The sequence below is a fragment of the Panthera uncia genome, chromosome E3, assembly GCF_023721935.1.
Source record: "Panthera uncia isolate 11264 chromosome E3, Puncia_PCG_1.0, whole genome shotgun sequence".
Classification (NCBI taxonomy): Eukaryota; Metazoa; Chordata; class Mammalia; order Carnivora; family Felidae; genus Panthera; species Panthera uncia.
This window is the reverse complement of record NC_064815.1, coordinates 34,443,514-34,466,716: the sequence shown is the minus strand read 5'-3', so window position 1 is coordinate 34,466,716 and position 23,203 is coordinate 34,443,514. Positions and strand designations below refer to the sequence as shown.

General features: G+C 59.2%; 2 protein-coding genes across 10 annotated transcripts in view; one reads left to right on the top strand and one right to left on the bottom strand.

Moving 5' to 3' along the window:
* The window catches only part of NPRL3 (NPR3 like, GATOR1 complex subunit), a 43,264-nt gene extending 31,271 nt beyond the window's left edge, over nt 1–11,993 (top strand). For 4 of the 5 annotated variants that reach the window (XM_049639044.1, XM_049639043.1, XM_049639047.1 and 1 more), the window contains 8 exons: nt 1,206–1,343; nt 2,300–2,456; nt 6,154–6,260; nt 6,728–6,857; nt 9,197–9,386; nt 10,092–10,284; nt 11,050–11,425; nt 11,812–11,993. In XM_049639044.1, the coding sequence (XP_049495001.1) occupies nt 1,206–1,343; nt 2,300–2,456; nt 6,154–6,260; nt 6,728–6,857; nt 9,197–9,386; nt 10,092–10,284; nt 11,050–11,215 (1,081 nt within the window). In that variant the 3' untranslated portion in view covers nt 11,216–11,425; nt 11,812–11,993. The remainder of the gene's footprint in view (nt 1–1,205; nt 1,344–2,299; nt 2,457–6,153; nt 6,261–6,727; nt 6,858–9,196; nt 9,387–10,091; nt 10,285–11,049; nt 11,426–11,811) is intronic. The other variant, XM_049639045.1, reaches the window with a different exon arrangement.
* On the bottom strand, nt 11,938–19,184 carry MPG (N-methylpurine DNA glycosylase). 5 transcript variants are annotated; one of them, XM_049639048.1, is made up of 4 exons: nt 18,963–19,184; nt 16,155–16,388; nt 15,100–15,304; nt 11,938–12,370 (listed from the first exon to the last, which is right to left on the bottom strand). In XM_049639048.1, the coding sequence occupies exons 1-4, from the start codon at nt 19,167–19,169 to the stop codon at nt 11,976–11,978; spliced, it is 1,041 nt and encodes a 346-aa protein (XP_049495005.1). In that variant the 5' UTR covers nt 19,170–19,184; the 3' UTR covers nt 11,938–11,975. The 5 variants fall into 5 exon arrangements, with proteins under 5 accessions (XP_049495005.1, XP_049495008.1, XP_049495006.1 ...); XM_049639051.1 differs by lacking the exon at nt 18,963–19,184 and adding an exon at nt 18,770–18,842; XM_049639049.1 differs by lacking the exon at nt 18,963–19,184 and adding an exon at nt 18,493–18,755.
* Between the last annotated feature and the right edge of the window lie 4,019 nt (nt 19,185–23,203).

Here is a 23,203-nt window from a genome sequence, read left to right as displayed (position 1 = left end):
TCTCTGGTGCAGGGCGTATGGGGCCACGTGCCTACCGTGGGGCCACCATGAGCGTGTTCTCCCGGCAGGGGCTCACTGAGAGGTAGTCCACCCAGAGTCAGTAGCATGTTCCTTGGGCCCCTTTCCTTCCTCCATTCACGAAATGGTTCTCAGTGCCCCCCAAGTACCCCACACTTTGCCAGCCGTGTGAGGAACAGTTAGTGCAACACAGGAGCACACGTGGTGACTGAATTCTGGTCGGGGAAACTGCATCCTGTGGTCAGGTGCTCAAGACACACGAATCTGGGGCTAGGGCCGGGTCAGAGCTCACCTCCTGGAGAAGGTAGTGCTTGAGTTGAAACCTGAGACAGGGAGGGAGCCGGGTCACCTGGAGGGAGCGCTTGAGTCAGAGAACAGCGGAGTTGTGGGGACGGTTGCAGGGCGGGGGGCCAGATGGCCTGGGGTAGGAGAGGGCATCAGAGAAAAGTGAACAGGTCACGTGGGGCTTCAGGCTGGGACTGCGGAGATGGGATGGGAGCCGTGGGGGTCTGAGTGCGAGGGCAGATGGGGGCCGGTGCAGGGAAGGTCTGGACTTTGTACCTCCCTGCAGGTGGGATGGTTGAGGCGGGATATAAGAGAAAGGAGGAGTCAGGGACAGGGTGGCGGTGTTTGGCCCTGAAAGAACCAGATTGCTGTCACTGATGAGGTGAGGCCGAGGCCAGCTCGGGCCATTGCCGGGGTACACCTGGGCGGTGCTGGCATCCACAGCAAGGTGGGCGCCGTGTGCCCCTCCCGAACAAGACGCTTGGGGGGACTTGGCACCCCCCGCCCTTCCTGTCCTGCCTACCTCTCCTTTTTGGAGACAGGCCTTGCCCTGCCTGGCTGCTCATGTGTGGTGGGGCCTTCGGCAGGTGTGCAGGGGGCCTGGCTCTCTCCCCTCTGCACAGGAGGCCTTCACAGAGCGCTGGCACTCTGTTTGGACTGCAGATTCCGGGGCTACCCAGGGCTACGGTTCTGCGTTCCTAATGCATTTTCTTCTCTTGAATATACTGAGATCTGCAAAGATGATTGCTTGCCCCGGAGGGCGTCGCTTGCAGTTTCCTCTGACTGGCAGTGTGCCTGGAAGAAGCACCCTCAGGGGTTTTTGTGTGATCTGTGTGTCTGGTCAGAAGTTACCGTGTGGATTCTCAGTAGCACCTGACAGTCGCCGCGCCTGCTCTCTGCAGCCTCTGCACGTCCGGCGTGGTGCGGCTCCACATCAACAGCTGGCTGGAGGTGGGCTTCTGCCTGCCGCATAAGATCCACTACGCTGCTGCGAGCCTCATCCCCCCCGAGGCCATCGAGCGGAGCCTGAAAGCCATCCGGTGAGCACCTGCCCCTGCACACGCCCCTGGCCCCTCGCCCCTCGGGGGCTCTTCTCTTTAGCTTCTGCCTGAGGTTTTACCAATTACTTCTTCCCAAGAACTGTCTTTTCCTCTTCCTGCTACAGAAACTGGCAGGTAAGGCTCTACTGTTGATAGAAGTAAAAACACATGTTGGGGTCTGGTTTTGTCCAGAAATTACCAACCCCAGGATTCCCCTGGGCCGTCTCGGGCACGGCCTGGGGTCCTGCGCCAAGGGTCTTCACCTTAGGCCTGGGCAGGGCTGTGGGGGTCAGCCAGGGTACGGGAGGGATTTTGTCTTTACAGTGTTTGTTCACCGGACCTCCTGCATTTGAATCAGAGCTTGTGGGAACTCAGTTACTTAACTGATTTCCTGCAAGGTAAGAGCTAAGCTCAGTTTTCACACACACATCCCACCAAGTCTCCCGTTTCCTTAGAGACTTTTATAACTAAAAAAAGAAATGTGGGCACATGACAGCAAATTTGGGGGTGACAGAAAGCAAGGCACCCCCTGGCCCGCCCTCCCTCCCTCCCTCACCTAGTCCACGCCTTCAAGTCCACGTCCTTCCTCCTGGGTTTCCTTGCTGAGTACGTTTTAATGTGGTTCTGTTCATAGTCTGTGGTGAGGATTTTGCTTTTCCCGCATTTGGGACTCTTTCCTTAGAAAAGAGTCACGCATTTTTTCAGTCAACAAACATTTGCAGGGCAATCCCAGAGGTGGGGATGGAGTCGGGTCCTTGGGCCTTCTTCAGCTTTGTTCTAATTAGTTTCTTCTGAAGGTGACTGCAATCCTGGTGGCTTCTTAAAGGCCCCTGGGCCTCTCTCATCCTTCCAGCGGCCTCTTCTCCGGGGTTCAGTGTCTGTGTGCTCAAGGCGTGTGCCTGGTTGGGGAGGCCTGTGGCTTGCATGCTCTGGTGACCCGTGACTCTACTCCGCAGCCCCTACCACGCCCTGCTGCTTCTCAGTGATGAGAAGTCCCTGCTGGGCGAGCTCCCGCTCGACTGCTCCCCGGCCCTGGTGCGCGTGATCAAGACCACGTCTGCCGTGAAGAACCTGCAGCAGCTTGCCCAGGATGCAGATCTGGCCTTGCTTCAGGTAACCCCGGGGGGCCTGGGGAGATACCCCAAATAGGGGCGAATGGGGGAGGGAGGGGTGGGCACGTCAAAGCAGGCCGCCCTTGGTTGAAGGTGGGAGGTCAGGGTGTCAGGAAAGCAGGCTGCCTGTGTGCCATGTACCCAGGTCCACTACGTGGCCTGCCGTGATGGGATGGGTAGTCCCTGGGTCGGCTCCAAGTTCTGGAATCCGAGTCAGGCCTGGCTTCGGGGCGGGCTTTGTGAACTGGCTTTGGGACTAACGTTGTACTAACCCCTGTGTCCAAGGATTGTGAGGCATGAGGCCCTCCAGGTGCTGGGTTACTGGGCTCTGAAGGATGGGGTGGCAGGGCTAGGGGCTTGCAGGGGCACGCAGAGTGTCGTCGTGTGAGCAGCCAGTACCACAGCTCCACTTTGCCAGTGTGGGAGGTGAGGGCAGGAAGTTGGGTTGAGAGCCTGCCTGTGTGCGGAACCAGGACCTAGCTTCGTGGCCTTGACCTCTACCTTGTATGTGCACCCAGGCCTATGTTCTGTGTGAGGTGCCGTCCTCTTGCCAAGCCACGTGCTTGTGGGCTGCAGTTTCTGATGGGGTAGAGGGCCTCTCAGCCCTGGCTGCGATCTGGTTGGAGTCTGGGTGGGGGCCAGGGAGTGAAGAGAAGCATAAAGAGAAGTTGGAGGCCCTGGGACAGTGTGCCTTCCAGGTGACAGCCCCAGGGCGAGAACGGTGGGCACCATGTGGCCACCAGGGGGCAGCAGGACCTGGCTACAGAGCAGCTGCTTTCTCAGATGGGCTGAGGAAGAGGATCCCAGGTGTGACGCGAGCCTACCTGGGCCCTCTGGGAGGCACGTCTTTGGCCTGTGGTCCTTGGCAAGGGGCGGGAGCTTGACTCTCAGGCCTCTGTTTCCCAAAGCAGCCGTTTCAGGTTCTGCCATCCAGAATAAGTCCTTCCCCATGACCTTCATTTACCTGGCCAGAGAGTTTATCCGATTCTGCCTTTGTGTGTCATATGGGCTCACGGACTAGATGGGACCCAGTGAGGACCACATCCTAGTCACCTTCGTAGCATCCACAAGACAGAACCTTAAATGTTCTGGCTGTTTTGTACACACTGCAGAGCTTGTGTTCTGATCAATACAGGCTGAGCTGTCAAAGCTTTCAAGTTTCTCGGTCTCTTTGGGCAAAGACAAAGCTTTGATGATAACCCCTTCACGCACCCCGCCCCCCACCTTGCCATGGGGAGGCTGTTATTTCCTTCCATAACCCTCCCCACTGAGCTCACTTCAAATCAGGGTTTCCTGCTGGCGTGGCCAGCCTCCCTGGCCTCTGGGACTGCTGCTGCCTGTGGCAGGTCAGGTGGCCCAGTGGAGGCCCCTGGGAGAGCAGGGGAGCAGAGGCTGGCTGAGCCTAGTTGGACCCTCAAGCGTGGATGGCCCCACTAGAGAGAAGATGTCAGCTTACCTCATGTTCCCGAGGCGCCTGGCTGGCTCAGTCAGAAGAGCATGTGAATCTTGATCTTGGGGTCATGAGTTTGAGCCCCGTGTTGGGTATAGAGATCACTGAAGAAAAAATAAAATCTTAAATAACTCCTGTTCCATCCCAGGCAAAGTAAATATTTTGGGCCTTGTTTAATTTATTTCTTATTTTTTATTTAAAAAAATTTTTTTTTCAGATTTATTTATTTTTGATAGAGACAGAGCACAAGTGGGGGAGGGGCAGAGAGGGTAGGAGACACAGAGTCGGAAGCATGCTCCAGGCTCCGAGCTGTCACCTCACAAACCGTGAGATCTTGACCTGAGCCAAAGTCGGTCGCTTAACCGACTGAGCCATCCAGGCGCCCCGGGCTTTGTTTTAATCTAATCTATTTTTATTTAATTTATTTATTTTGAGAGAGGGCGAGCGGGAGAGGGGCAGAGAGAGGGGGAGACAGAGAATCCTGAGCAGGCTCCACTCTTGTCAGCACAGAGCCAGACGTGGCGTTCGATCTCAGGAACCGTGAGATCATGACCTGAGCTGAAATCGAGTCAGATGGTTAACTGACTGAGCCCCCCAGGCCCCCTTTGTTTTTGTAAATAAGACACAGCGACAGTTTCAGGCGTGCTGTATACGGAGTCAGCAGTTCCGTATCAAGATAAGTGTAGTTTGAATCTCCTTCACTATTTCACCCCACCTACCTCCCCTATTTGGGGCCTTTTTTGTCGTGATAAAGTCGATATGCTCTTTCACATACAAACTGATATATCTCGCAAATTATGGGCACAGAGAGTGCCTGCAATCCTGTATTTCAGAGGTAAACACAGTAGATTCCTCCAGATTTTCTGTATGTATAAATTAGGACAGTATCTTTGATCACAGTGTCCATTCCTTATGATTGGCTTAGTAATGGCTCCACAGACCTTCGCATCCTAACCCTCAGGTCCTGTGGATGCAACCTCACGTGGGACTTTGCAGAGGCGATAAAGGATTTTGAGATGGGCGGTGACCCTGGATTGTCCTTGTAAGAAGTGGGCAGGGGACGTGACCCTGGAGGCAGAGACTGGAGGGATGTGGCCACACGCACAGGCCAAGGAAGGCTGCCGCTACAGGAGGCGGAGACTTGGAGAGAGTCGTCCTGCTGACAGACACTGCAGCCTGGGATCCGAGTTCAGACCTCTGGTCCCCAGAACCGCGCTCGGGCTGCAGGGAGTGGTGGGGGGTGGACGCCAGGCGGAGGAAAGTGGGTGTGTCCTTGCTTTGGAGTGGGCTTCAGTAGGACTTGGGATGAGAGAGAAGAGCGGCAGTGAAGGAACTGAAATTGCTGCCACGTTGGCACTGGTGGTGCCACTGGAGGTCCTGTTTGCCAAGATGAGGTGGAGGTGGACTCAGCGGTGTCCCTGGCCTTGCATGTGGGTCGGGGTGTCTTGCCCACTTGGGGACACATAGTGATGGCACGGAGGGGCAGCACGCTCACCTCGGTGATGCAGAATTAGAAATGCCCAGTGCCAGGGCGCCTGGGTGGCTCAGTCGGTTAGGCGTCCGACTTTGGGTCGGGTCACGATCTCACAGTTCGTGAGTTCAAGCCCCACATCGGGCTCTGTCAGCTCAGAGCCTGGAGCCTGCTTTGGATTCTGCGTCTCCCCTTCTCGCTGCCTCTCCCCTCCTGTGTGTGTCTCTCTCTAGGTCTCAAAAATAAATAGACGTTAAGAAAAACTAAAACAAAACAAAACCAAAAAAAAAGAAGTGTCCAGTGCCGTACCCTCAGACCTGGGCTCCCCTCTTGAAGTTGGAAGGAATTTCTGGCATCTTAGTCTGTCTCTGGCCCGTCTTGTCTGAGCATCCAGGAGAGCCGGGCAGTGGAGTGTGGTCCCGGGATACTGGGACACACAGGGATGAGTGCAGGAGGTGTAGGACAGGTTCATTTGACCCACATCCATTACCATGTGGAAACCCATCCCCATGCTGGGCTCCTGGTGGGAGCAGGGTGCTGGCCTCTGCCAGCTTGTTCAGACAAGGCCCTTGTTCAGCTGAGCTGACCCCATGGTCCTGAGCACCTCACATGTCCCCATGCTCATGGGACTTTTCCTTACTGCCAGCCTGGACAACACCGGGTCCTGTGGGAAGTGACTGTCCCAAACCACACAGCGACCGGTGATACAAAGGCTTGTGTGCTTGCCGTGCCAAGCCCCTGGGTGGGGGGGTTGCCGTCAGCTCCCTCTGCCTACAGGTTTTCCAGCTCGCGGCTCACCTGGTGTACTGGGGCAAGGCCATCATCATCTACCCGCTGTGTGAGAACAATGTCTACATGCTTTCTCCCAACGCCAGCGTGTGTCTGTGAGTACCTCTGGCTGCCAGAGCCCAGGGCCGTGCTCCTCTGCTCAGCCAGGACCTCGCTTGGAGTTGGTTACTGGCCTCTGCTGTGTCCACGTTCTTATTCTGGCCTGGTCCAGGACCACGTGGCCTGCCCTGGGCGTGTGCTCTTCTGGCATTCAAAGTTTCCATACAGGGTCTGTGCTCCCCCATGTCTGCTGGCCAGTGGGGTCTGGACGGGGTGCCTGGTGGGGGGTTGGGAGCCTTGGTCTTGACTTGGGGGCTCAGAGGGGCTGTGGCCTGTGCCCATTGTTCCTTCTGCCCCTCGAGGGAGAGCATCTGGGCTCTGTCCTCATTACACCCATCCTAGGCCACCAGCTATGCTGAGCCTTCCTGCTGCCCACCCTGGGCTCATGGTGAGGGCACAGATGTCATGAAATGATGGAGAAGCCTGCTGAGCTCACGGGCACGCCCACCTTACCCATCCCCAGGTACTCTCCACTGGCTGAGCAGTTCTCCCGTCAGTTTCCAGCTCACGACCTGCCATCTGTCCTTGCTAAGTTCTCCTTGCCCGTCTCCTTGTCAGAATTCAGAAACCCCCTCGCCCCCCCGGTGCAGGAGGTAAGTCACAGGAGTCTTGGGGAGCCCAGGAACCACTCCTCTGGTGTCAGTTTCTCATCCCAGAGCCCTCAGTGCTGCACCCTTAGCCTTGGTTTTGGGGAGGAGGGGGCTTCCTTTGGGGAGTAGGTGGCACATGTTGTGCCAAGGTGATCAAAAGCTGGCTCCCCAGCCAGGCCACCTGCAGACACTTGGGCAGTCCCAAGTCCCCCCACCCCCACTCCAGTGGAGCCCACCCTGGCTATGGTGAGTGGTTCTTGGGGTAGAACAGAGTTAAGAGGCCCAGATGGCAGGAGAGTGGTGACCTTTCCTGGGTTTGGGTGGGTGGGTGTGTGTGTGTGTGTGTGTGTGTGTGTGTGTGTGTGTGTAATCGGCTTTGTTTTCACTGAACTTGGGCCCTGCCCTCCTGCTCTCTCCCCCTCCACAGTTCAGGTGGCCACAGGGTATATAGGTCTAAGTTCTGGGCTCACTGGTCCCCAGAATCTCCTCATCCAAGAGGATTTGGAGAGGACAGGCCTGGAACAGGCCCCACTGGGCCTGGGGCAAAGTGAGGGCCAGGTGGGATTGCTGGGTGTGGCAAGGGCTCATCCAGGGAGGTATGGGGCTTGTGGTCCAGGTGCAGCCTAGACCCAAGAACAAGGCTCTGCCTGCCTCCTCTCCGCTGAATGCCTGGAGCTTTGGAATTCTGGGCAGGGACCCAGCACAGGGCCAAGATGGGGCAGGTGTTGGAGATGGGGCTGGGTGTTCTCAAGGCTTTGTCTTCCAAAGTATTTGTTTTAATAAGCGACACATCTGTTAAACCAGTCCTTAAAAGCAAATTCTTTCCCTTCTCAAGTTGTGAATGAGATGGAGATCCAGGTTCTTGAGTTCATTTAGATGCTGAGTGTGACAGTTCTAAAGGCCGCCTTTCATGGGGCCTTTGGTTTCCGGGAAGTGTGCCAGGCCATGCCAGCCGAATAAAAGACACGCTTTGCATCTGTACCCAGCAGAAGCTTCCTAATGGTCTGGATGGTGGGTGGATTTTCCAAGCCATGCCTGGGGGGGCCACCCTGTCCCTTGTCAAGGGCCCAGATGGAGCTGGGTTTGGTCCTGCACAGTCCCGGGCTGAGGCCTTTTTCTTCTCCTTCTGCCTCTCCTTCTGCTTCTGCTGCTTCTCCTCCTCTCCCTCTTCTTCCTCCCCCCCTCTTCTTCCTCCCCTTCCCCTCCTCTTCCTCCTTCTTCTGTTGCTTTTTATTGTTGTTTATTTATGTTTTAGAGAGAGAGGGGGGGAGACAAAAGTGTGAGCAGGGGAGGGGCAGAGAGAGAGGGAAACACAGAATGTGAAGCAGGCTCCAGGCCCCGAGCTGTCAGCATAGAGCCCCATATGGGGCTCGAACTCACAGACCGTGAGATCACGACCTGACTCAAAGTTGGATGCTTAACCGCCTGAGCCACCCAGGTGCCCCTGAGCCCGCCTTCTTGTCACACCTCCTGTTTCGGGGCCTGGAGTGTGTTGTTGAGGTCTTAAGAAGCCTCTTTGTTTTACTTGTTAATTTTAAGTTTAGTTATATTACAGTCCTTTTCAATTGTATTTGGTTTGACCAGGTCATAACACGCCCATGGTACATCCCTGTTTTCATCCCTGGGCAGCCATCCCCTCCCAGGAGGGGACCCCCGCAGATCCGATCAGGCAGATGTGTGTGTCTGAGAACATGCACCTTCCTGCTCAGGCATGCTCAAGCCATGCCTGCACAGGCCTCCTCACTGCCCCTGGTCAGGTGGCAGCCCCCGAGGGAGGGGTGGACTCCACGCCCTAGGACTGCACACCGCATTACAGCTCCCTGTCCTTGGGCAGGCTTCCAGGTTGACCCAAGGAGAGGACTTCCTGCTCTCAGAGCAGCAGCCTTTTTGTGAACGGTGTCCAGGCCACAGTGGGCCCGGCTCTGTGTGGTGGGGGGCTTGGGCGACAGGGCTGAGTGGCCGGGGGGAGACCAGGCAGAGCAAGGGCCTCCATGTAATCAGTCCTGTTCCTCGGCTCTGGGCACGAAAGCCCAGGTGTGTGGTGGGAGCAGTGCAGGTGTAAGCCCAGTGCCCTTGTGGCCCTGCCACCTTCCCTGGAGCAGGGAGTTGGGCTTGCAGGCCGGCCAGCAGCCAAGAGCTCCTTTTCTGAGATGTGGAGCCTTGTATTCTAGGGTTGGGCCCCTGAAGCTCATGTGGCCCTTACGTCTGGGATGAGTTGTGGGGACCGTGTCTCAGGTCGTGGCTCCCGGATCCTCCCCAGAGGGGAGCGGGGCGGTGGGGGGGGACCAGCCTTCCCCCCCACCCCGCCTACCACCCTGGGCCTCACACTGTCTCTTGTGCAGACCCAGCTCATTCAGATGGTCGTGTGGATGCTGCAGCACAGGCTCCTTGTCCAGCTGCACACATACGTGTGCCTGATGGCCTCGCCCAGTGAGGATGAGCCCCACCCTCGAGAGGACGATGTCCCCTTCACCACCAGGGTCAGCGGCCGCAGCCTCAGCACACCCAACGCCCTCAGCTTTGGTTCCCCAAGTAGGAGCCCCCTGCCCGGGGCACGCGTCTGGTGGGTGGGGGTAGCCTTCGGGAGGGTGCCTGGGAGTGGCGGCCAGGATCCCGACACAGGCACGGCTGGGAGTGACTGGAGCACCTTCACGTGGCCATACGTGCGCGCGCGCACCCACACCTCGTGTGGGCAGTTGGGTCCTCGCACGGAGAGCCCCTGCCCCCTGCTGAGCGGCTCTCCCTTGAGGGAGGACAGGAGACCTCTCTCCCTGACCTCCCTGTACTTCTGTGGCTCTGAGGAGAAAGCCGTGCCTCTGGGCTCCTGGGCTCGAGTCAAGAGCAGCCTGGGATCAGAGCAGATTTCACACCGTCACTAGAAGGTCACGGTTGAGACTGCTGTGTCCAGGGCCTGTGAAGAGAAAGTGACTGTCACAGCCCCTTCTTTAAAGAGCCATTGTGGCCACAGCATGCCCCAGGTTCCCAGGCTCGGGGCAGATGAAGGGCTGGAAGGCTCCCTCGACTAAGGCCTGACCTTGGTCTTCAGGTCCAGTCCGAGAACCCTGTCCATGTCGGGTAGGAGGGGCGGGATGGGCAGGCCTGCCTTGTGCTGGGGGGCGGGGGGGGGGGGGGCCCTGACCAGGGGGCGGGGCAGTGGATTCCCGGTGGGAATCACAGATGGCGCAACAGGGGCATGTTTGGGGGGTTGGCTGCTCCCTGACCTACGGCCACCCACAGCCAGCAGTGACGACATGACCCTCACGAGCCCCAGCATGGACAACTCCAGTGCAGAGCTTCTCCCCAGTGGGGACTCCCCGCTGAACAAGAGGATGACGGAGAACCTGCTGGCCAGCCTTTCGGAGCACGAGCGGGCGGCCATCCTCAGCGTGCCTGCAGCCCAGAACCCCGAGGACCTCCGCATGTTTGCTAGGTGGGGGCGCGGTGACCAGTGGGGCTGGCTCAGTTCTAGGGTCAGAACAGAAAGTGGATGGGGACTTACCCAACACAACCCCAACTGAAATCCATCGATGACAAATGGCAGTTGCTGGTTGAGGTGGCGTCTCAGGCACTGTGGTGTCCCCACCCGTGGTGCCTCTGACGTTGGGGTCCCTCCAGGACTTCCTGGGTGTCTCTTGTCACCTCTCTGGAAGCAGCAGCAGGTTCTCCTCCTCACGGGGGTTGGCAGGGATTTTTCCCACGTGGGAAAGCTCTTGGCCCAGGCAGTGGGGGGAAGGGGTTCCAGCCTCCCTACATCATTGGTGACACACTTTGTCAGACCCGGCTTTGACTCGGGATGGGTGGGGGGCTCTGCAGGTGTATGGTTTTCTGGGTGAGGTGAGGAAACCCACAGTCACGAACCGCATGCCAGGCAACTCTTTGAAGCAGCCACGTCCGGGCCTCCTACGCCAGCCCTGCCACAGATGGCCCCCTAGAGCACTGATCCTGTTTGGGTCCGTAGCCACATGGGACTTCCCCACCCACGTCAGGATGCTGAGGGCGGGAATGGCCCTCAGGCTCGCGTGGCTACAGGGTTTGAGTAGCCCTGGGTCCTCACGGACCCACTTGAGGGGACCTTTCCTGCCTCTGCTGGGGATGGAGGTGTGGGTGGCCGCCTCCCCGAGACCCTGAGATCCCCACCAGTGGCTGTGAGGGCAAAGGCCACCTGGGCTCATGCTGTCCTTCCCCCACCCCCCAGGCTCCTGCACTACTTCCGGGGCCGCCACCACCTGGAGGAGATCATGTACAATGAAAACACGCGGCGCTCCCAGCTGCTCATGCTCTTTGACAAGTTCCGCAGTGTGCTGGTGGTGACCACCCATGAGGACCCAGTCATCGCGGTGTTCCAGGCACTGCTCCCTTGAGACCAGACCGAGGACGAGGAGGCGGAGAGCGGGTGCTGCCAGCGGCGGGGCTGCTGGGCTCTCCCCAGCCCTGGGCTTCCCACCCCTACAGCGGGCTGAGCCCTCTTGTGCCTGAAGCCGGACTACAGTCCAGCAGCAGCCTTGGGCCTGCTGTACTCCAGGTTCTCGGTCTCGTCTGGTCCTGGAGGCAGCCTCAGTATCTGAGCTGAGGTGAGGCTTCCAGCTGGAGGGAGTGTGCAGGACTCATGCCTCAGAGGGAGGCCTGCTGCGTTCGTTCCACACGCAAATTCGGGCCGTGCGTTTCTGTCAGACCCTCCTCCCAACCCCGTCCTCATCCCCTGACCCCCTCCACTGCTGCCTTCCCTTGGTCACCCTGGGGGATACACGGAAACACGTCTGCCCCCACCCCTCCGCCCTTCCGGGGGCCAGGAACACCTGAGTGGCCCTGCCCTCACCACAGCCCTTGCGTTAACCGCCAGCAGGCTCATGACCAGGCTGTCACTCCCTCTCTGACACCTGATGATACACAAGGGACTGGGCTGATCCCCATCCTCAAGGTGAGTCTGCACTGGTACACGCTCCCCTCCCTCGTGCAGGCCTGAGGAATGATGCGTTCAGCCTCCTGCCCACACACGGCCCCCAGTGTCCCGTCCTGGAGGAAGAAGGACTAAGCGCACGCTGGCTACCGAGAGGAGCTCTGGCAGAGATAACAAGCAGTACTCTTTCCCAGACATAAAGCATTTATTTGGTCTTTGAACAATTAAAAAGCCTTGTCCGAGCAGGCCTGTGAGTTCTGTTCGGCCGCTCGGTCTACCACACTGACCCAGGGGCTGCCCTGGACGTAGAAGCGCAGGGGCTTCTGGGCCCACTCTCCTGCTTGGCCAATGCCCACTCGGGCTGCTGCCACCACAGCCGGCTCCCTGGAGCCCGGGGGGCTGCGCTCCAGCCACACAGCCTCGTCCTTGGCCAGGTCCCGCTGGTCGAAGCTCTTGTCGATGGCCATGGCCTGGCATAGCTTGGAGGGGCCGCTGCACAGCTCACGGTCTCTGAGGGCTCGGCCCGCGGCGCCCTTGCGGAGGGTGCTGCGAAGCTGCCGCATGGTCTCCAGGCCCCCCAGGGGCTCCAGCGCTCGCAGCAGGACGCATGCCCCATCCCCTGTGGGACAGACAGACAGCCTAGAAAGCCAGGTCTCCCCAGGCCGGTTGCCCTCCTTACCCCAGGGTGCGTGCAGCGCTATGGGTGTGACGCAGCTGCCTTCCTGGGCACCCCTGCACTCGATGTCCAGATTCGGCTACCTCCACCTTCTGCACACACGACCTGTGTCACCAGGTGGGGGCTTCCCCCATGCAGCCTGAATGCCTGAGCATCAGTTAGGGAGAACCTGTCTCAAAAAAAGCCTGGAGGGTGCTTGTAGTCAGCCTCCTCTCTGGCTTCCTCTGGCTTGGTGATTGGCAGCAATTGTGAGGCTGGCAAAGGAAACCGCAGAGAGCCAGGTGTCTGTGAGCACGGCCAACCCACCAGGAAGCAGGCGGCCTGAGACCTGGCAGATTCTGACCAGGTCCCAGGGCACCCCATTCACCTCACCTACTTGGAATCTGTTGGGCAAGCTGAAAGGTTGGCTCAGAGCAGCCACCAGTGTGCTCGTGATGTTGGGGGAGCCCCACCCAGCGACACAGGAGACCATGTGGGAAGAGATGCCAACATAGCCCCTCACCTCCTTCCAGCCCTGGCTCTTTGTGTAGCAGTCCAAGCTACTTGAAGATTTTTTTTTTTTTTTTTTAATTTTTAAGTAATCTCTATATCCAACGTGGGACTCAAAACTCACAACCCTGAGAGCAAGAGTCAAATGCTCCAGCCAGCGAGGTGCTCAGGCGAAGCTACTTTAGAGACCGGAGACCGCAAATGGATACCCTGGGCCCAGGGGCTCACTCAGGAAGATGCATCTCCCCAAATTCCTTCAGTCCTGCATGGCTGGGGACAGTGATGACCCTGGCCAGAGGAGCCCTGACCCTCCAGCAAGGCTGTTCTACCGACTTGGCCCACCCCCACCACCAGGGGGTCTGAAGAGGCTCAGGTGGCCAGGCCAGTCTCCACTCTTGGACCTTGGCCACAAGGTTCTCCCCATCGGCACCTGGGAGCCCTGAGTGGTTACAGCAGCCATGCTCTCCCTTGTAGCCAGCACCTGGCAAGTGTTGGGGGTTTTGTGACCAGATGTCCCTTAACCAACCGATTTTTTAAAGTATCTCAAAATATAGTCGGGAGCAAGCGAAACCTCAAGTTCCTGAGCCTCTGTTTTTCCTGGGCCCTTCTTAGCCCACCATCCTCAGGGTGCCCCGTGGGTGCCTCACATGTCCCTCAGTGTCTCAATGAGCCCCTGCACACGGGGTGAAGGAGGAGCCTATCCCTCTGTCCCCACGCCCCTTTCCTGGAATGCATCTGAGTCCCACGTCCTGATGAAAGCATGACCTCTTCCCACCAAGTCTCCCCATCCTCACCCGCTAGTCCTCTGTCTATACCACCTGCCTTCCTGGTCATTTCTGTGGCACCTCCACACTGATGGCAGGCAGGCAACGACCATGTCCTTGGCCTCCCCTCTTCCTCCCTCTAGCTGGATGACCCTTGGCCCTGTCTGCACCCATGTGGTTTCCTGCCCCCCTGACCTGGATGTTTCTGGGGCATCTTGGTCATGTGTCCAGAAAGTAATGTGCTACCTCCCGTGTCTGCCCTGTCCGCTGTACCCACCCTCCCCCTGCCCCCCGACCCTAGAAATTCCAGGCTTCTCCCCTTCTTTGTTGACCATAGCCCCAGGCATCCCCAGACTCATTCTCTCTCCTTGTCCGAGTTCAGTCCCACTTCACAAGAGGGGGTTGGTTCTATTGCCAAAGAAAAGCCAGACAACCAAGATAAGTTTTCCAGGGTGGTAAGAGGACCGACCCTCTGGGGTGCTCCCCACCATCCTCTGATCTCCAGTCACTCAGCTTCGCTCAACACCTGCTTTGTGCCGGGCATGGGACCAATCTTGGGGCCCAATGTGGCTCTGACACTGGACAGGCCCAGCTGTCCACTCTGCGCAATCACAACTTCCAGGCCACTGGAATCATGTGTAACACAACGCATACCAGACCCCACGCCTCTCTGTGGTCTCCTCAAGCATTTGCTTTCTTGGGATGGTCAGGGAGGAAGCTCAACACACATACAGATGTTGAGACTGGCTAGTCAGAGTGGGCCAGGCAGACCCTGCTCCTGGTCAGCGGTGCCTCTGGCAGGGTGACGCTGTGGGTTCTTCCTTCAGAGCACAGGCCTTCCAGAAAGCAGCCACCTGCTCAGGAAGAACAGAAGCCGCCCCAGAGCAGGTCCCACAGGGTGAATGGGTTCTCCTGGGTGCTCTAGACCAGCATCTCTGGGCACTACTGATGTTTGGGGCCAGGTGATTCTGTGTGATGGGGGCCAACGTGTGCCTGTAAGCTATCCAGCATCATGCCTGGCCTCACCCACTAGACGCCAGTAGCACGTTGAGAACAATAGGTTCAGACCCTGTAACTGACCTCTGGCAAGGCTCTGGCCTGAGCCCAACTCGTCCCAAATTAATCTCACCCTTGTTTGCCCACAACCGGCCCCCACAGGTCTACTCTGGGCCACAGGGGACACCACCTTTGAGCTCTGTGACCAGGGGCGGCCTTGTGGAACCTGTCTGCTCTGTGTTCAGGTCAGCCCATGACCTCTATCCCGTGGGGGCCTCTGGCACCTATAACCGCCCTGTCAGTGTAGCCAGGATTCCTAAAACTGCAACCTAGTTTAGCACTGACACCTCCTTGCTCAGATACCTGCCCCAGCCTGGTGTTCCCATGGGTCTCCCAGCTGCCAGCTAAGGGGACTCTGCTCACCTCGGCTGGAGACGTTCATGCAGAAGTACATGCCATAGATGATGTACACGTACAGGGTTCCTGGCTTCATGAACATGCCACGGTTGCGGGGGGTCTGCCGGCCACCCCTCGAATGAGCAGCTGCATCCTCGGGCCCCAAGTATGCCTCCGTCTCCACAATGCGGCCGCGGAGCTCTGTGCCATCATCAAGTCGCCGAACCAAGACCTGTGGGCAGTCGGTCTGCTTAGAGCAGCAAGAAGCAGAGACTCAACTGTGATAGCTCACAGCCTGGGCCTCATCTCCCCGGTTCAGGATGCACCAGGGCACCCAGGTCCAGCCGGGTCCCCTGCTGTCCCCTCTGGCCTGCTCAACCCCCCCTGGACCACAGGCCCTGCTCACTAAGTGTCCTGGCCACAGCTAGCAGCTATCTCAAGCTCCGGCCCGGGCTGGGTTGGAAAGTCGGCACCACTGAAACCACACACTTCCAAGTCTTCTTGGTAAGGCCTCCCATCTCCTTGCCTCCTCCTCCCCAAGTCCCCCTTGGACTGAAATGCTTAGCTTAGTGCAGGGCAGCGTGGGGGGCACAGGGCCCCCATGCTCTTCCCACACAGCTGAACCCCCAGAGCCTGTGTAGCCCCCTCCACCTGGACTAACCCACAAAGGACCATCCTACTCAGCTCCCACCCACCTAGCTCTGATAGGCATTTCTGAGCAGCAAGACAGGTGCCCGTAGCACCCCTGGCCTGGACCACAGCCCTGGGTGTAGTCAGCTCCACAAGGAGGGCGTCAGTGTAGGCGTTATGCCAGGAAGATGCGCTGGCTGTGGTTGGCTCAGACAGCACCCTGGGCCAGGGGTGGCACCCACAGGGGACAGGGGCACCGGCTGAGGACAGGGCAGGGGGCAGTTTCCAGGGGCTATCACTGGAGGGGCGGTGCTTTCAGGTCAACAGAGCACCTAGGAGAGGAGCTCAGGCCGCAGTGGAACCGGGGAGGGCCTGTGAAGTGCTGAATGTGCCAGGGAACTGAGTTCTCAGCCTGAAGACTTTTCACCTATTCCTTGGCCACATTATATTACCTGTCCCAGAAATGCCCGTGCCAGAGGGACTGCAGGCTGGTCAAAAAACTCAGATCCCAGTTGTGCAGAGTGGCTTTTGGGGCTTGAAAAATAGATGCTGCGCTGGGGTCCCAGGGTTGCAGGCGGCCCCAAGCAGGGCTCCATGGTGGAAGGCATCTGGGCTCCGTCTGTTAGGCTCTGACGCCGTCGTGCCTCCAACAGTCGCTGCTTTTTTTGCCCCATTCTTCGGGAAAGCTGTGATGAAAACAGACAAAATAAATATTCTGAATAGGTTCTGTGGTGAAGTCAGGCTGGTGGAGTTCAAGGACCATATTTGACTGCCTGCTTCACCTGCAAAATGGAGGCAGGCAGCCACCCGGTGGGTTGTTGCAAGGTGCAAGCAGAATGCTATACTCAGCCCCATGCTGGGCCCCAGGAAGCCTTGGGAAACGAGGAGAGGCGGTCGGTGGCAGGGTCAGGGTAGCCATTCTAATCCACACACCCTCCACATGCTGTGGATGCACAGCCTGGTGGCAAAGGGCTGCAGGGCCTGGGGAGGGGAGAGTGGGCATCCGAGCCTAGGACAGGAGGGCTGGTACTCTTATTCCCACTCATCATATGGACCCCAGACTTTTTTTTATTAATTTTTATTTATTTTTGAGAAAAGGAGAGAGGGCGAACGGAGGCAGAACAGAGAGAGAGGAAGACACAGAATCCGAAACAGGCTCCAGGCTCCGAGCTGTTAGGCACAGAGCCTGACACGGGCTCGATCGCGAGGACCGTGAGATCATGACCTGAGCTGAAGTCGGACGCCTAACCGACTGAGCCACCCAGGCACCCCCCCCCCCCCCCCCACCAAACGAACTTTTGATCTTATTTCTTGAACCCAGCCCTTTGCACTGACCCTAACCAGGAGTTTAAAAGCACAGCCATGACCTTGATGGGGCCCGGCCAAGGAATGGGTTTTGTGTTGCTGTGTCATCCACACTCCCTTCCCTCCCACCCTGTTGACACGTTGGCAGGGCTCCCACTGTACCATCCCCTCCTCAGAATGGCTCAGAAGGCCACACACAGGTGGTTGCTTGCGCACCTGCTGTCTTCTCTGCTCCACCCCAAGGGCTCAGGCATGACCCCTGGTGAGTCCCCAACTATCCCCTCATGACCCGGGATATCATAATGATAAGGAGCAAGCGGGGCAAAGGTGAGGTCTCTCAAGGGACGAGACCCAGCCTCCCACCTGCTGCCACACAGCCTGAGAAACACGACCACACATGCTCAGCTGCTCTGAGACCAGCTGCTCTCCAGCAAGTGGGATAAGATGAAGGGAGCAGGTGAGCACTGGGGCCTGGGAAACACCCCGCTCAAGGGCTGGTCTTCAGTAGCACCCACATCTCCTTGGCATGTGACAGACCCATTATTTTTAACATAAGTGCTGACGCTCCATGTCAAAAGGAGACCGCCAGTCTACTGAGAGTGGACACTGACGTGACCGTCTTTGCAGCCCAGCCCATCTGCCAATACCCGCCATGGGGTCAGGCGCTGGGACACCGCCACTTGGGAGTTTGGCCCCCTGCCTGCCTCATGGCACTTGGGTCATTCTGGGTCAGCACTGGTCCACCCTGGGTGGGGAGGGACTCATAAAGCTGCACAGGGACAGAGGCTGAGAGAGAGGCCTCAGTTTCCCCATCAGAGACCTAGAATCTGAACCTGCCTCACAGGCCTTTGTGGTGATGGACTGGCCCAGGGCTAAGTAGTGGGGGTGCCCCTGCTGTTGCACCCAAGAGTGAGCACCGCCTCAAACTTTGTACGTGGGCACCTCACATGCTTCCCTGGCACCGGTTGGAAAGGACGGTTCCCTGAACAAGGGGCCCCAGAAAATCACCTAAAGTGGCTGTGCTTCTGCTTCCTCATCTGTAGAAAAGTAACCAGTATCTGCCACACAAAGTTACGAGGATAAAATGAGAGAAGTCAGGTATGCACTCGGCTGGCATACAGCAAGCACTCAAAGAATGTTAGGAAGAAACGCCCTCGGGCGCCTGGGTGGCTCAGGTCAGGATCTCACGGTTCCATGAGATCGAGACACCCCCCCCCCCACCTGCCCCCGCAGGCTCAGAGCTGACACCCTGGAGCCTGCTTGCACGCCTCTCTCTCCTCCTCTCCGCCCCTCCCCGGCTCGCTCTCACTCTCTCTCTCAAAATAAATAAATCTACTTTAAAAGATTAAAAAGAAACACCCTCCACCTGGGATGTCTCCAGGCAAAACCTGGGGACAAGGGTCTCTTGTCAGAGTAGGTCCGGCCGGCGGAGGGCAGGAAACAGCCTGGCCTGGATGTGGGTGCCCACCAGCCCTCCATCACAACCTGGGCAAACACGAGGTTCGTAAGTATAGAGAGACCATTTATCCGGCTGTGACAGGCCCCGAAGCGAGGAGCGTGAGAAAGTGGCCCCCTGGGCCAAGCCAGGGTCATTTCTGTAGCAGGCCGGCCCCTGGGGAGGGACTGTCTGAGCTGGGTCTGAGTGTACAACATTTAACCAAGAAGCCGGTGTCGGGGTCTCCTCCCAGACTTCACTGGCGACCTCGGCCGGGCCTCAGCTTTTCTCCTGGCAGATGGAGCAGCCGAGCCAGGGCCAACACACCGGTGGCCGCCTGTCTGGGAAGTGAGGCCCGCGTTACTGGTGTCCCCCGGGTTCTCGCTCAGCGGTCCGCCGGCTGAACGACTCCGGGGGGCGGGGGGGGGGGGGGATGATCGCCCCGGAGGCCGTTGCTCGGCCGTGGCGCGGGGCAGCCGCGCGCGGAGCGAGAAGCGCGCTCACGTGGGCGCACACTCACCTGGCCCGCCCCGCGCGCGGGCATCCCGCGGCTGGGGCCGGGGTTCCGGGCGTGGGGACCCCCAGCGCGTGGAGCCCACCCGCCCCGCCGAGGCGACCCCGGAAGTGCCGCCGGCGCCTGCGCGCGGGAGGACGGAAGCCCGGCGCAGTGGCGGCGAGCGCGGCGCGGATCCGCCCGCGGAGGAGGAGCCGGGGGGCCTCCGCCCATCCTGGACACAGGCCCGGGGCGGATGGGACTCTCGTGGCGTGAGACCCGGGAGAAGGCGTCTGGGGTTGGGGCGAGCACCCCCGCAGCCTGGTGCCTCTCCCAGTGGCCGGCCTCCCGCCCCCGTATGCACCGCGGTCCGTGCACGGCCGCCAGCCAGTAGTCAGACCCCCAGGAGGACTGGTCCGTCCTGTGTCTTCCTGGCCCTCGAGGGGCCCCGGTCGGGGGGTGGGGTGATGCGCAGTGCGCCTTAGGGAGGTGGTGGCTGAGTCCCGGTCCTCGGAATGCGCTTCCTGGACGGGGGAGGGGTGTTACTTGCTCCAGACCTCCGGGGGGCATTTGTGGGGAGAGGACATGGGGAGTGGGCCAGGAAGACTGTCCAGGAAGCGGACGCCAGGCGTATCCGGAAGCCCCTGCCGGGGTCATCATCGCTAGCGGGTCTGAGAATACTGTCTGCAGTGTAGCCTCCAACCCTTCTGCCGCCCAAAGATGCCCAGAGCAGCCTGCCCACGCCCTGGAACGGGCTTGCTGGATCACGGCCAGTCTCCTCTAGAGGCTGAGGCCGGGACTAGGACTTTGGGGACCCGGGAACACCCGGCTTGCGCTTGCAGCCTGCAGCCGGGAAGGGCGGCGGCTGGGGGCCGTATGGGGAACGTGCGGCCCTCCACCTCTGATGTTGCTCACCCTGCCTGTAACCTTTCAAGTCGGATTGGAGTCCAGAAGAGGAGGGGAGGGGAATCTGGGGAGGGCAGTGCCTGATCCAGAGGAAGGAAGGGCCATGAGTGGGAAGTGTTCAAGCACAGGGGCTGTTGGCTGGGGACAACCATGGCGGGGAGGGGCACACTGCCGGCTCCTGTGGCTCAGTGGACCAGTGGGTACTGGCTTCAACACCCAGCAGAATACCCCCCACACACAAACACACACTGTAGCTCTAGGGTCTCTTCCCCTGCAGGTCCCCTTTGCTGTGGCTGGCACAGTCCCACCCTCCTGTACCACCCACTCCGGAAAAACCCTTGAGGAGCACCGTCTGTGCTTTGATTTCTGTGACCCTGGCCCTGGAAGGGGGTACCTGTGGGGCCTCAGCGACTGGGCATAGGATGATGTCAGGTAGGAAGTGCCCGGATGGGCCATGTGAATGTGAATAGGCCTCAGATGAGCACAGGGTCAGTCCAGCTGGGAGGACTCTGGTCTCCAGCTAGGCCCTTCCTCTGAACAGCCCTGGTGCTGAACTTCAGCCTGGGCCCTGGGCCAGCAGTACTGCTGGCCCCCTCCCCTCAGGGCTCCCATCAGGACTTCCTGGGGAGGGAAGGGCTGCAGCCTTCCAGCTGCCTGCTGGAAGCCACCCAGCTGTTTGTGGCACTATGTGCCGCTTCCTTCCGGGGGTGGGCAATGTGTCATAAATCCATGCTTGTAAGGCAGGCTTAGATGTGACTCCCACCCGTTTCTTTCCTCCTTACCCCCTGCAGGCATTCTGCCCAAACAAGAACTCCCCCTTCCTGCCCTCCTTTGTGTCCAGTCCCCCTTCTCTCCTGCCTTTCCAACCTCCCTCTCTCCAGGAGGGAAAGTGAGGCCTCAGTTGGGCCCCTCCTCCTGGTGAGGGCCGGGGCAGGGTGGATGCCATTTGTATTAATTTTTATTCTCATTTTACAAATGGCTCATGGTCCTTATAGAAATCGGGGAGGAGCCTGCTTGTTCCTGGAGGGGTGTTTTATCCCCACCTTGAGGGTGAGGAGAGAGAGGCTCGAGCGCAGCCCTGGCCCCCAGGAGGAGGAGGCAGGGCCGGTGCCAGCAATGTACTTCTCCAGATGTTTCAGCCTGAGTGCAGGGGCTTGCGAAACCTCTCCAGGGTGGGCCCTCCACCGGCCCGCCCCCATTTCCTGGTTAGTGGTCTGAGGCCCCACCGCAGGCTGGAAGTGGTGGGCTGAGCATTCCCACTGTGGCCTGCTGGGCAGGCTGGCCGGGGGTCAGAGAAGGTGGTCCCGGCGGGAGGAGGGTCCTAGGGCCTTCTCTGTCCTCAGTGTGCCTTGCTGCTGGGCCGGTAGACGTGCTGGAGGCTGTCAGGGCGAGATGGAGTTGAGGACACCCTCCATGCTTTGAAAGGAGCCGGTGCTGGCGCTGGGCCAGCCCACGGAGGGGCCGTGACTAAAGCCCTGAAGGGACAGCACAGAGGCCACAGTTCCAGCAGCAGCACTCTTGCAGAGCACCCAGCACACTAGCCCAGTGTCCTTTTCTCTGATGGAGGGATGCTGACACTGTTGAAGGGAGAGTTGGGTCAGGGCCCAGTGGACTCCACGGCAGATAGCAGAGGGCCAGCCCTCTGGCAGCTTCTTAGCGGTTCTGGCATCCCAAGTGGCCTCCAAGGCGCTCTGAATCTGACGGGTTCTGGGCAGGGCAGGGGGATCAGAGCCCCCTTGGGAAGAGAAGGCAGCCCAAGGAGATGTATGGGGGCTGCATCCTCCCTTTCTGGGGCTGTGCCGCCAATGCTGCTGGGCCTTGGCCCGAGGCACTTACGGGACCCCTTGCCATGCACTGAGACACAGGGACAGGCAGCTGCCTTGGAAATAGCTAGTGACTTCAGGCCCCCGGCTGGCCTGGCCCACTTCCCTCTCCTCCCCAAATAGCCAGGGGCTGGTGCCAGGCCCGTCCAGGCTCCCCAAAGCCCAGGAACTGGCCTGCTGAGTTGAGGATTCCAGGGTAGCTGATGGGGACTCCTGCTGTTGGTCAGGATCTTACCCCCTCAGGTCCTAGAGTGAGGTCCACAGCCATGGGGGTGGTCCAGATATCCATCCACACCTAGCCACCTGTCCACAGTTGCAGTTGATTTCCATTTCTCTAGGGCTCGGACGAAGAGGAAAGAGAAGGACCGGCAGCCGGCTTTCCCTGTAGGGGCTCCTTCCCCAGAGCACAGGGCAGTGGGACAGACATGAAGCAGAACATACAGGTGTGAATGTGTCCATGTGGACTAGGTCCAGGCCTGAGCACTCACGTGTCCAGGCCTCTGCTCGCACCACCCTTTGATTCCAAGGTCCTTGTTCAGGATGCTGAGCTGGGTTGAGAACGTGGGGGTTCCTGGATTTGCCGGCCAGGGTATACTGAGACATGCCTTGGGATCAACACCTGTGGGGGGCAAGGGTTTGCAACAGAGACTGCTGGGGCTCCCACTGAAGCCCAGTGCTGAGAGGGCCCTTCGGAGATAGCTTAAATGAACACAGGGGGAGGCCATTTACCCGTCACTGAACACATAGACCACCCTCTCTGGGGAAAGAGTATGATTTTTGGGAAGGCGGCTCTTGTCCACTGAAGGTGACTCCTTGACTCCTCGGAGGGGGATTTCAGCTGTGGGCCAGCCATGGCCAGTACTCCTGGCAGCTGGGAATGAGTGTCTGGGTCACGGAGCGGGTCATGGAGTGGCACCCTGAAGCATCCACTGTAGGAGGGGGACCTGCCAACACCGGATGCCCAGCCGTGGCATGCTTTGGACATGAGCCCGGGCCCCGGCCTCCAGAACTGACACCACTGCTGGCCCTGCCAGCCCAGTCTGGGCATCCAGGTGGGCGGGGCCTGCTTACCCCTGGCAGGGGTCGAGAATGCCTGGTATGGAGAGACTGTCCTGTGTGGCTGAGAGCCTGGCATGAGAGGAGTGGCACGTGTAGGCCGCAGGAGCCATGAGCATCAGCACCAGGCAGGCTCCCTCCTGCCTTGTGTCCCCAGTGCACCTGTAGTCACCACCCCCACCCCCACCCCGCACCCCATGGAGGAGTCCTCCTGTAGCCCTTCCAAAGCTTTCATTGTCTCCCTCTACCTAGGAATTGTGTTGACAGGCCCGTGTTCGTAGAGGTCCCAGTATGTGCCGGCACCACTTTGTTCCCTGGTACAGGTGAGGCCACGATCAAGGGGTTCTGTCCCTTGCCCAGTTTCCCGAGCCCATACATTGGTTGCCGCCTCAAGCTGTCAACTCTCTTTTCTGTGTGGTCAGGACCCAAGTCTGCGGTCAGGCCCAGCATGGTTGGCCACTGGTGGCAGCAGCTCTGTTTGGG